Source organism: Octodon degus, unplaced genomic scaffold (genome assembly GCF_000260255.1).
Source record: "Octodon degus isolate 3935 unplaced genomic scaffold, OctDeg1.0 scaffold00045, whole genome shotgun sequence".
Lineage (NCBI taxonomy): Eukaryota > Metazoa > Chordata > Mammalia > Rodentia > Octodontidae > Octodon > Octodon degus.
The window spans coordinates 12,946,057-12,957,342 of record NW_004524621.1 but is presented as its reverse complement, the minus strand read 5'-3'; the positions used below and the strand labels follow the sequence as shown (position 1 = coordinate 12,957,342).

General features: G+C 49.1%; 1 protein-coding gene across 2 annotated transcripts in view; it reads right to left on the bottom strand.

The window, feature by feature from the left end:
• Nucleotides 1-6: 6 nt before the first annotated feature.
• Nucleotides 7-11,286, bottom strand: part of Nol6 (nucleolar protein 6) — a 16,643-nt gene continuing 5,363 nt past the window's right edge. For both annotated transcript variants that reach the window (XM_023716062.1, XM_004631916.2), the window contains exons 4-26: nucleotides 9,816-9,995; nucleotides 9,305-9,473; nucleotides 8,928-9,063; nucleotides 8,681-8,843; nucleotides 8,478-8,598; nucleotides 8,225-8,283; nucleotides 8,041-8,142; nucleotides 7,755-7,870; nucleotides 7,426-7,603; nucleotides 5,412-5,534; nucleotides 4,826-4,974; nucleotides 4,589-4,664; nucleotides 4,244-4,384; nucleotides 4,027-4,144; nucleotides 3,792-3,946; nucleotides 3,483-3,646; nucleotides 3,027-3,179; nucleotides 2,703-2,800; nucleotides 1,875-1,999; nucleotides 1,672-1,761; nucleotides 1,208-1,402; nucleotides 1,015-1,116; nucleotides 7-820 (exon numbers count right to left, since the gene is read on the bottom strand). In XM_023716062.1, the coding sequence (XP_023571830.1) occupies nucleotides 671-820; nucleotides 1,015-1,116; nucleotides 1,208-1,402; nucleotides 1,672-1,761; nucleotides 1,875-1,999; nucleotides 2,703-2,800; nucleotides 3,027-3,179; nucleotides 3,483-3,646; nucleotides 3,792-3,946; nucleotides 4,027-4,144; nucleotides 4,244-4,384; nucleotides 4,589-4,664; nucleotides 4,826-4,974; nucleotides 5,412-5,534; nucleotides 7,426-7,603; nucleotides 7,755-7,870; nucleotides 8,041-8,142; nucleotides 8,225-8,283; nucleotides 8,478-8,598; nucleotides 8,681-8,843; nucleotides 8,928-9,063; nucleotides 9,305-9,473; nucleotides 9,816-9,995 (3,063 nt within the window). In that variant the 3' untranslated portion in view covers nucleotides 7-670. The remainder of the gene's footprint in view (nucleotides 821-1,014; nucleotides 1,117-1,207; nucleotides 1,403-1,671; nucleotides 1,762-1,874; nucleotides 2,000-2,702; nucleotides 2,801-3,026; nucleotides 3,180-3,482; nucleotides 3,647-3,791; nucleotides 3,947-4,026; nucleotides 4,145-4,243; nucleotides 4,385-4,588; nucleotides 4,665-4,825; nucleotides 4,975-5,411; nucleotides 5,535-7,425; nucleotides 7,604-7,754; nucleotides 7,871-8,040; nucleotides 8,143-8,224; nucleotides 8,284-8,477; nucleotides 8,599-8,680; nucleotides 8,844-8,927; nucleotides 9,064-9,304; nucleotides 9,474-9,815; nucleotides 9,996-11,286) is intronic.

Genomic DNA, 11,286 nt, shown 5'->3' with positions numbered 1-11,286 from the left:
GACGGACAGAATCAGACACTCACTGGCTGCGGGTAGCACTTGATGCCTTCCATATCCCTCCTTGGTTGGGGGACCACCTGACCGTTTAGCTCACCCAGCTCTATCCTATCTCTGCCCCTTCCCAGTCTCCACCCTGGGAAGCGGTAGCACCAACACAGGAGGCATTGTATGCTTTCAATGTGGTCTATTCAGACACACATAGCCCCCTTCCCATTACTCAGTGCTAGTGTTGTGACCCTCAGAAAGAGCCACACCTCTGGGTCCCAACTGAAGGCCTGAGGCTACAGTGAAGGGCACAATGAGATCTGCACACATATGCCTTGCTGGGGGATGGAGACAGAGCCTCCAACCCAGGCACATACCCTCTTCTCTAACTGCTTCTCAGAGAAGCCTAAGAGGGGTGGGGTAAAGGTCCAGGCCCAGGATTCAGGCAACAGATCTCCTGGATTCAGTTCCTCTGAGCTGACTCCTAGTCCTCTTTTGGCTATCCAGGAAATCAGGCTCAGTGTACTTGACCAGACACCATAGCCCTGCCTCAGTGCTGAAGCAGCAGACAGAAAATTGGTGCAGGATGCTTCGATATGTTCAAACCATCAGGCCCATTATGGAGGGTCCATATGCATGACATCTTGCTCCTGAGGTCCATCAATAGCTTGCTCCAAAGCTGGGATCACACAGTCCACCTTTCACTTCGGGCCTCCACGGCCTGCACCAGGCCTTCACCCAACACAGCAAAGTCCTCCAAGATTGCTTCTACATTGGGCACCATCACCACCTCCTCACCCTGAGACACCATCATGTGCCCTTTTGTGCTGGAAGCCTGGAGGAATCAGACAAGAAATGTGGGTTGAGATGCCACAGAGGCATGCCCAGAGACATCACGATGGGGGCAGACATGAGCCCTTAGTCCATGCTGACCCACAGTCATCACCGAGCACACTATACACAGACACAAAGGGCCACAGGGCACCATATGCACAACTCAGGCGCACAGAGCTGTACTGTCCAGCATACCTTGAAGGGCTGGGGCTGGAAGCTGGTGGGCTTCCAGAGTACACCAATCACCTCTCCACCATGCTGGTCATAGAAGAAAAGGGCCAGATCCCCAAAAGCCTCCTAAAAAGGAAGAAAAGAGACAAGATTACAGGTGGGCACTTGTTCCACCAGGAAGTCCCTTTCCCAGTTCAACCAACCCTTGAGGACACACCCTGAGCTGTGTTAGATAGATCTGAGGAGGATCATATCCCAACACTGGCATCAGTGATGAGGGTCGTGGCTCCTTGAGCTGGCCACGACAGAAGGAGGCTGCTGGACAGTCCACAGCCTGGCGGTGCCGGGGAATGTGGCGGGGAGACAGGCGGATCAGCACATCGTATATGTCCAAGGGTGGCCGGAACACTGTCTAAGGAAGAGGGCAGAAGGGGTTATCTGTGCACCCTTCTACATAGCCACCCTGCTTCCCTCCTTCCCACGTTTGACCATCCATTACAGGCCTGTGTGCACTCCTGAAAGCAAGAACAGTAAGAACTCCAGAGAAGCAGGCAGACCAGAGGCTGGAAGAACCAGGCCTCTAGGATCCACCACTGTCAGTCTCAGTAAACAAGGACCCCCCAAACATGTTCAAAGAAGCCTAACAGCTCTTCAAGTTACTACTGTGGATCTGGTGTTTACCCTGATGTCCCCAGGTCCCCGGGGATCCATCAGCTGCTTTTCCAGGATTGGCAGAGCCTCAGCTGCTAGGATCACAAGCTGCTGGAGAATCTGGGAGGTACAGAAACATCAGACAAGAATTGACCATGGGTTTCTCATTTAGGCTGGGCCACTTTCTTCCCAGGATAGAAAAATCAAATTTGGGGGTATATATGGGGTTGCACCTGGGCTGAAGGTCCATCCTGTGTCCACACAGAGCTTTTGCGGTCCTGGGGAGTCATGAGGACCATAACAGGAAGTCGTGTCCGGGCTGCCAGAAAACCGCTGCGGATTTCCACCTGCTCCTCCACTGGAGACAACGTGTCTCTGGGTAAGCCGATCCCTCCCCAGAAGACACCCTCACTACCTCAAGTCCTACTACTGTGCCCTTAGCAGCTGCCCAGCATAGGGATTTTCCAATACTCCTTTCCCAAGGAGCAAAGGTGAAGAGACACTGCCTTTGTTTTAGCTGGGGGATGTTAATCTCTTCTCAGCCCAGAGGCAGAATTTTCCACTGCCTGGCACCCCCTAGGCTGGCTTCCGGGCCTGCACAAGCTGAGGCCTGCTCCTGGCCCCTCTTACCCTAGGCTCCCACACCTGGAGGATTAGGAATCTGACACTCTCCTCTGAGACTCACAACTCCTCAGATTACAACTGGAAATTACCATCCTCACCTGCAGTAAGTGTAGGCTACCAGTTTACACTTCCTTGCTCTGCTCCCCACATAAGACTTCTCACTGGTGTCCAGGATCCCCCTCCACAGCCCCTCAGGTAGCCTGCTTCCCACCTGACCAATCTGTCTCTCACTACCACATTGGCAAATGACTTGCAACAGCCAGGCTTGAGCAAGGTCTCTCCCTCTTCACAACTCCCTAACCTGAGTCAGGTTTAGAAACCTGGGACAGGGTAGGCATAGAGAAAATCTAACAGACACACAGAAAATCTTGCCTGCCTACTCCGTGATCCATATGGGATATTTCTTCCAGCACTCAGACCCCACTCCTGCCACTTACCAGTGAGCTCATTGTTGAGGTTGACAATGAGGGGATTATTCTTCCAATCAAAGGTTGATATGAGAGAAAGGAACCGAAGGAAGCCAACCTGGGGGGAGCTGAGTGGAAGGAGAATGAGTCTGGGGCCCTGCTACACCCCCTCCCAGGATTTTCCCATAATCTAGGGGGCCCACACGCCTTAGTATGGCTTGTGGAAGGCACAGTATCGAAAAACAGCCTCTATCACTTCTTCAGCCCTTTCTCCCATTTGGATTGAGGCTACAGCATGGAGGATGGAAGCCAGTCTCCAAGAATTCCTGCCTGGGGAGAAGTGGAGGGAATCACCTGGGAGGGGTAAAGGGCTCAGGGTGCAGGAAAAGGGCAGCAGTCACCAGATCCAGGCATTCATCAGTGAGCCCCTCACCCAGAAGCTGGGCGCGCACCCACCGCTTGGCCAGCCGAGCTACACCCGAGAAGGCTGGATGCTGCTGCTGGAGTCTGCGGGCAGAAGAACGGCAGTAAGATTCAGGCACTCAGGGCCAAGGATCTGTGTCTTAGCCTCGCTGCTAATATTTATTCAACCCTTACCTAATACTGGCTTCTATGCTAATGCATTATGTACATTTTCCCAATTAACGTCCTAAAAAGTCCACCCTACAAAAGAGAAAAATAAGGTCTGGGAGAAAACCTGCTGCAAGTGGCAGGACCATGATTCTAGAACTTACATCCCTATTATACCACCTGACTTCCCAGAGAAACTGGCAGCCAGGTGAAACAGTAGAGAAGCAGGGAAAGGCATACCCGTGTAGGGCACTGGTGAGCAGGGGCAAGTGCTTGGTGTCTCTCTCTAGGCGGAGGGAGGCAGGGGTGTCTCTCAAAGAGATCATCCCCTCTGGGCTCTGCACCTCCCTCAGTATCTGTGGCTCTCGCTGATAGGCCACGCGGATCCGGAACACAAACCCATCCTATTGGAACAGAGCATGGGGCGAAAGTGAACATCAAGCTGGGACCCAGGGTGGCACCCCTGCCCAGTGCCTAAGGGTCTCTTAACGTACACCCTAACATTCCCAGAGCCTTCTTCTTGGGATCCCTGCCCTGCACCAGTCTGACCTTGAGGACATCGGTGTGTGTGGCAGTGGCACAGCACTGCAGTCCATGCTGCTGTGTCAGTAGCTCTGCCAGGCGCAGCTGGAAGGCAGCTCTGACCCGCCGCACTGCCTCAGCATTCTGAGGCCACTGACCACTGCCCTCCAGGTGACAAACCACTAAGGGAAGAAAATAAAAGGTCTCATGCTGCAGCCTGGAATAGATCTACCTCATCATTTGCTAGTGAAAGCCCTCTTACCAGTCATGGGCTCTACATATGCTGGGCAAGGCTTATCAGACCGAGGTAATAGCAAGGCCCGCTCTCGGAGGTGCTCGTGAAAGGAGTAGGCAGGTCGGACTGGGGTTGGTGGAAACACCTGTGGAAGAAGGGGGTTGAGGAAGGAGCCTAGTATTGAGTGGTCAGGCAGGAAATGGAAGAGACTGGAGCAGAGCAGAAAGGCCTCCTCGTATCATACCTCTGTATAGCGCAGCACTGGGTGGGCTCCCTGAACAGCAGATACAGTTAGAGGAAGGCCCTCCAGCCCCCACAGCAGACGGCTCAGATCATCATAGCAACGCACTGCCATTGTGAGGGCCTCCTCTCCTGTGCTAGAGGTCTGTGGGGGAAAAAGAAGACAGAAGGCTGGATCCTACTTACCCACAGTACCACCTGGGTCCTATCTTGGCTTAGGCTGTAGTAGAGCCAGCACTCCCTCTGCTGGCCATACCAAGAAATACAACCTGGCGGATGTGGGAGGGACAGCTTTTCCAAGGCCTTGCCACTCACTTCACAAGACATAGGCAGACCCCAAAGCTCTTACCTCCTTTGGGCCTTGGATCAATGCATCCAGGAAGCCCCCCACATAGTGGACACAAGTCTCTGGAATGTCAGCATGGCTGAAGAAGGAATGTGGACACAGTGGGGGCATCAGGGGCTATGTACCAGAAGATAAACTGCTAACCCCAACATTCTTCCCTCCCTCCCCCAACAGATATTCTTCTATTCTAAGACTCCACAGGCCATGGTTGCTTCCAGGCATGCAGATGCTAACACTCACAGTGCCAGGAGGTGGGTGACCACCTGATGGGGGATAAGACGCTTCTGGTATAGAGAGGCTGCCTGCCAAACCACAGCTTCCCTAATGGCTCCGTCCTGGAAGCGCCGAAGTTCTGAGCGGGATCCCCAAAACTGGCGGAAGTCAGAAGCCTGAGGAGAGGCAAGTGATAGTAGAAGAGATCAGAAAAAAAGTCTAGCTAAGCATGGTGGCACATGCCTGTAATCTCAGCACTGTGGAGGCTGAGGTGGTAGCTTTGCCATGATTTGAAGTCAGCCTGGACTACACAGTGAGACCATCTCTGACAAAAAGAAGGGAAGTAGAGAGGGAGGGGAGAAAAAAAGGAAGGAGGAAGGGAGGGAGGGAGGGATGAAAGAACAAAGGAGGAGGGAGGAAAGAAAGAACAAAGGAGAAAGGAAGAAAGGAAAGGGAGGGAGAAAAGAGGAAAAAGAAAAAAGAAGGGAGGATGGGAAGGAGGCAGAAAAGAGGGGAGAGAGGGCAGAGTCTTTCAGAAACCTGACAAGCCTCACTCCCAGCATCATGAGGATTATCCAACCCTTTTTCTCATGTACACGATGGGGATCCTTACCTTAGGCTGATCAGCCTCTGGACCCAGCTCGAGAACACTGGTCAGTCCCTCTGGTTGGAGGAGCAATCCCAGAGTCAGGGCCCCAGAGTCTTTGTGCTTTGGTGGATCTTGGCTGATGTCCCACTGTGGGGTATAAAAAAGCTGAGCTTAACTCAAGATTCTCCTGGCTGAGGGAGCATTAAAATCCCTGACTTGAAATTATACTACAAAGCTACTGTGATAAAAACAGCATGTACTGGCAAAAAAATAAAAATGAAAAAAAACCAGACCCAAAGGTAAATAAAACAGATCAGAAAATACTCAGCCACTTTTGACAAAGGCACCAAACACATTCACGGGAAGAAAGATAGCTTCTTTAATAAACAGTGCTGGAAAAACTGGCTCTGCACATGCCAAAGGTTAAAACTGGACCCATGTCTTTCACCATGCACTAAATTTGGAATGGATCAAAGAACTAAATATTAATACAGAAATATTAAATCTGCTGGAAAATGGAATAGGTAACACTCCTGAAGACATTGTAGGCAAAGACCTTATGAAAAACCCTGATCACACAGAAACTGTCACGAACAATTAAGTGGGAGATCATCTTTTTTTTTTCTTTTTTTTTTTTGACGAAGTCGGGGATTGAACTCAGGCTCTTGCACTTGTCAGGGAAGTGCTTATTCTACTGAGCCATCTCCCTGGCCCTTGGGATCTTTCATACAGCTAGAGAAATTACCAACAGAGTGAGAAGAAAACCCACAACATGGAAAAAAAAGTTTGCCACCTATTTCTCAGACAGGTGGTACTGAGAATTACTACTGAGGTTACTGAGAATATATATATTAAAAAAATGTTCAACATCATTGGTCATTCAAGAGATGCAAATTCAAACAACCCTGAGATTTCTGGCCATTATCAAGAAACCAACCAGTAACAAATGCTGGAGGGGCTGTGGGGTAAAAGGAACCCTCCTCCACTGCTGGTGGGAGTTTAGACTGTGCAACCATTGTGGAAATCAGTGTGGAGATTCCTCAAAAAACTAGGATTGAAGGTACCATTTTAACCAGCTATTCCTCGTCTGGGTATCTTCCCAAAAGTAAAAAATACCATGCCACAGTGATATATGTGCACCTACGTTTACAGCAGCACAATTTGTGCTGTTAGATTTTGAAAACAACTCAAGTGCCCATCAATCAAGGAAAGATAAAAAAGATGTGGTCTTTTTATACAATGGAGTACTACTCAGCCATAAAGAAGGATAAACTGGAGATTTTTAGGTAAATGGATGCAACTCAAGACCATACCCAAAAAGTGAAATAAACCAGATGTACATGTGTAAACATCATATTGTCTCCCTAGTGTGAAAAGCTGAAAGAATAAATAAGATCCAAAATGCATCATAGATAGGGCTGGGGAGATAGCTCAAATAAGTGCTTGCCTGGCAAGCTCAAGGTCCTGAGTTCAATCCCTGGTACTGTAAAAAAAAAAAAAAAAAAAAAAAAGTATAATAGATATTGTAAAAGGGAAAGAACTTGAGGTGGGGATATAGCTCAGTGGCACAGCACCTACCTGGCAAGCACAAAGTTGTGAGTTCAATTCCTCATAAAAGGGAAAGAACTTCAAAAGGAAAGAGAAATTTGGATGGGAAATAGAGAAAAGGACAAAGCAAAGAAAAAACAAAAAAAACCTCCCAAACTATGTATATATACATACACATATGTATGTGGTAAATATATGATAGTTGTGCTACTAATCGTCTTAATTAATTGAAAAGACCTATACTAATATTGCTTGGACAATTAAATGCTGTTCCGTCATCTGAGTAATTTATTTAAAGATAACAATACACAATGTGTTAACCATTGCTACCCTATTATGTTGTTTTGATATTTTTTTCTCTTAAAAAAAAAAATCCCAACCTGGCTAGAAACGAAATACACCTTCCAGTTAGCTAGAAGGACGATGGCATGCCCTCTATCTGTTAGAACACTGGATAGTACTGCTTATTCCCCATCCTATACCAAATCACCTCTGGAACTGGGGGCCGAGAGTGTGCCAGCAGCTGCAGTCGGGTCCCCAGACCCTGCTCCAGGAGGGCAGTTAGTGGGCCCAAAACAGCTGACACATAGTCCCCACCATTGTCCTGCAGTTCTGGACAGAGCTTTAGCCGGTGACACGCTGCCTGCAGGCGACTCACAGGACGGACACTAGAGGGGCAGAGGAGAAAAGAGTAATCAAGGTATGTCAGTCTAGTGTACTGTCTCCTCTTTGGAAAATCTAATCATCTGCCTAAGGACCTTTAGCCCATGCTCCCAAAAGTCAGGACCCACCCACATACCCTGTCACCCCTAAACTCACTGCAGGATATGGTCAAAAGACCGGACCATAGGTTTGCGAGTCATCAATAGCAGCTGGAATCCATCGTCAGCTTTGCTGTCCAGCAGCACAGTAGATAGCCGTGCCTCATGCTGCACCTGAGGCCACAAGAGTAAGGAGGATCCGTCACCATACCCTTCTTTGACCCAAGGACTCAGACCAGGACATGGGCCTGACCTCATCTCTTTGAACGAGTTTCTGGGGCTCTGGTGCTGCTCAAACAGTCTAAGTTAGGATATCTAGGGAATGTAGGAGGACCCATTGGTACCTGGTGGTAAGTAGAGGCAGTGACATCAGCACAGAGGTTGAGACGGCCTGATGAGTCCAGGAAGACAACAGGAAAGGCTTGGTGAAAGTCAGCCAGGGTTGGCTTGGAGGATAGAGAAAAACCAATCAGGGTTGAGCTTTACCTTCAGGCTCCTAGGCACAGTTTGGAGCCTTTCTCAACTCACCAAAGAGGGATCTGTGCTGAGACATAAACTGATCCCATTAATGGTCAAATCTGTTGTGGCTGGAGGGAATAACCAAAAGGGTATTAGAAGGAGTCCTTTGACTAGAGAGCCAGCCCCAATCCCCTCCCCTCCCCCCATCGTGGTGGCTGCAACCACCTGAATCCAGCATTTGGTTTACTCATGTGACAGCAAGGAATCAAAGGATTCCTGGAGTAAGTAAAGCCCCTGGCCTTTCCCAGTTTAGCTGCCTCACCCAGAAACTGTAAGACGCTTCTCAGGACCTGGTAGCCGCTCATAGTTGTGTGGATTTTGCGTGTGGACACAAGGAAGGCAACCAGCATGGAGATAAGGAACCCATTAAATCCACCCAGGCCCTGCAACAGAGAGGAAGAAATCTGCACTCAAAGCCAGCCCAGCACACAGCAAGACAAGGAGGCTAGGCTGCTCCAAACTCACTGTGTTCAGTTCCCGCTGCCGCAGCCAGACCTTCAAAAGTGTTACACCATCTTTCAGCCCTTGGGCAGAGCCCAGCACAGCTGAAAGCAGCTGCATATGGTACTCCAGAGCTGTATCCTGCAGGACCCATGTGTTGTAGTGAGGAGTAGGGGGTTCTGGTTTATTTGTGAGAGAAAAAGAGAAACCATGGAATGAGAAGTCACTACACCCCTCCCCTCTAGCACCAGTCAATACCAGCACTTGCTCACCATCTCCTGGATGACTCTGTCCTTGGTACCAGGTGGAGCGCACATTGTTCTTAGTGGGCAATAAGCGACATGGACGGAAAAAGTCAGGTGGAGGGCATGGATGTAGGCGTACAGTGACCAAGTGCTCATCCTTTCCTGGGTAGAGACATGGAATGCTGAGACCCTGTATCTCCTGGAACTCAAGAAGTTGCCACAGAACCCTTCCTATACTTGAGGACACCATGCTTCCCCATCTCAGAATGTGAGGTCCTTATCCTGCCCTTCTAACTTGAGCCCCATGCCTCTCACCATGCCCTTGAGACTCACTCCTAGTCCCCTAAACACCTTGTGCTCCTCCCTCCAAACCTGCTCTCACAGCTCAGTGTACACCTCCCACCATGTGGCCTTAGCAGCAGCGACGGTTTCAGGTGGCAGCCATTGGTGTAGGAGAAGCGCACACTGCCAAACAGGGGATCTTGAGCCAGGTGGTGAGCCAAGTAGGCCAGGTACAGTGCACGCTTGCGGAAATAACGCTGGTTCAGCAGGTCCTTATCTTGTAAGATTTCCTGAGGGGGCCAAAGGAGAGAGGGCCAGGCATATAAATGTGTGCAGAATTTGAGGCTAAAGATATAGCAAGGCTGGAGTCCCAGGGATTCTCCGCTGACAGTAGAGTTCCTGAGCCAGGGCTAGCAATACCATGCTTAATTCTCAAATGAAGAAAGAAACGTTCCAGAACAGTAGCAACTCCTCATCAGTCCATGTAGGGTGCTCTGAAGATGACTGCTATGGTATGTTCTTTTGATTTAGAATTCCAATTTTAACCCCATGGAAAGTGACATGTGGGAGAGAGCGGCTGCTCAGGGATTTCTAAGTGGTCAAGTACTTGGCTTTCTACTTGCAAACCTTACCTTGGGCATAGTCAGTGCTATATCCACATTGATGTTGGGCCGGGTACAGGTGCTCAGAGGGTAGCTGCCCACAACAATGACTTGGGTTGGAGGTAAGAAGCGGAAAGAACCCTTCACAGAATAGGGCACTTGATGGAGGGGGACTTGAACCCCAGCTGGGAGCCAGGCCTGGTCAATAAGCTGTGGGGGTAGAGAGGGTGACACATGTTGATACTAATGTCAAACTCACATGGATACCATTATCTTTATTCTAGTGGATTTGCCACCAGCACAATGAGAAAACCGTTGCTAAGATAAAATGGTCAAGGACTCACGTCAACTCTGCTATCACTGCACACAGATGTGGGGCAAGTCCACGACCACTGGGCTTCTCATCTACAACTGTGGTGGGACTGACAGAACCACTGAGAGGTGGACGTGGTCATGGACCTCTGCAGTCGCAGCACATGGGAGGCTGAGGCAGGAGAGCATGAATTTAGAGCCAATAAGGGCTACATAGTGAGACCTTGTAACCAAAAACCCACAAATTGGGGCCGGGGAGATGGCTCAGTGGAATAAGTGCTTCCCTAGCAAGCGCAAGTACCTGAGTTCAATTTCCAGTTCTGCCAAAAAACAAAAAACAAACAAAAAAACACCCATACAAATTCAAAAGAAAAGGGTGGCAACCTGGCGCAGCGGTTAATGCGCCGGGCTCTATACCGCGAGGTCGCCGGTTTGAGCCCCCGTCCCGACTCTTGGGGCAGAGGAGATGGCTCAATAGGATAAGCGCTTGACCGGCAAACGCAAGGATCTGAGTTCAATCCCCAGTTCTGAAAAAAAAAAAAAAAAAAAAAAAAATTCAAAAGAAAGAACCCCTGAAAAATCTGGGGAGGTTGCTAAGAAAGGGTGGCTCAAGCCCATCTGGGTTGCCAAGCAGGGCAGTTAGTGATACTGTCTCAAAATAAATACAAAAAGAAATAGCTAGACACCATGGTGCACACCTATAATCCCAGTATTTGGGAGGCTGAGGCAGGAGGATTGCTGAGAGTTTTAAGGCCAGCATAGGCTACACAGTAAGTTCAATGCCAGTCTGAACTACATGGTGAGATCTCCATCTCAAAAACTAAAAAAGCAAGATGTAACTCAGTAGCAGAGAATTTACATAGCAAGCCTGAGGCCCTGGGTTCAATCTCCAGTATAAAAAAAGGGTGTGAATTAACTAAAAGCTGAGCCTGAGATAAGTATTACTGCTATATCCCTATGGAAATTTGAGACCAGCTGCATTATGTGAATGTCTTTGACTTGCTATAACAGTAATGACGAACTTTTTAGAGACAAGAGCCTGAACTACCCCACAAACACACTTAATTAACACAAAGGACAAACAATGCAATTAAACCGAAAAATTGGGGCCGGGGAGATGGCTCAGTGGAATAAGTGCTTCCCTGGCAAGGGTCTGAGTTCAATCCCCAGTTCCGCAAAAAAAAAAAAA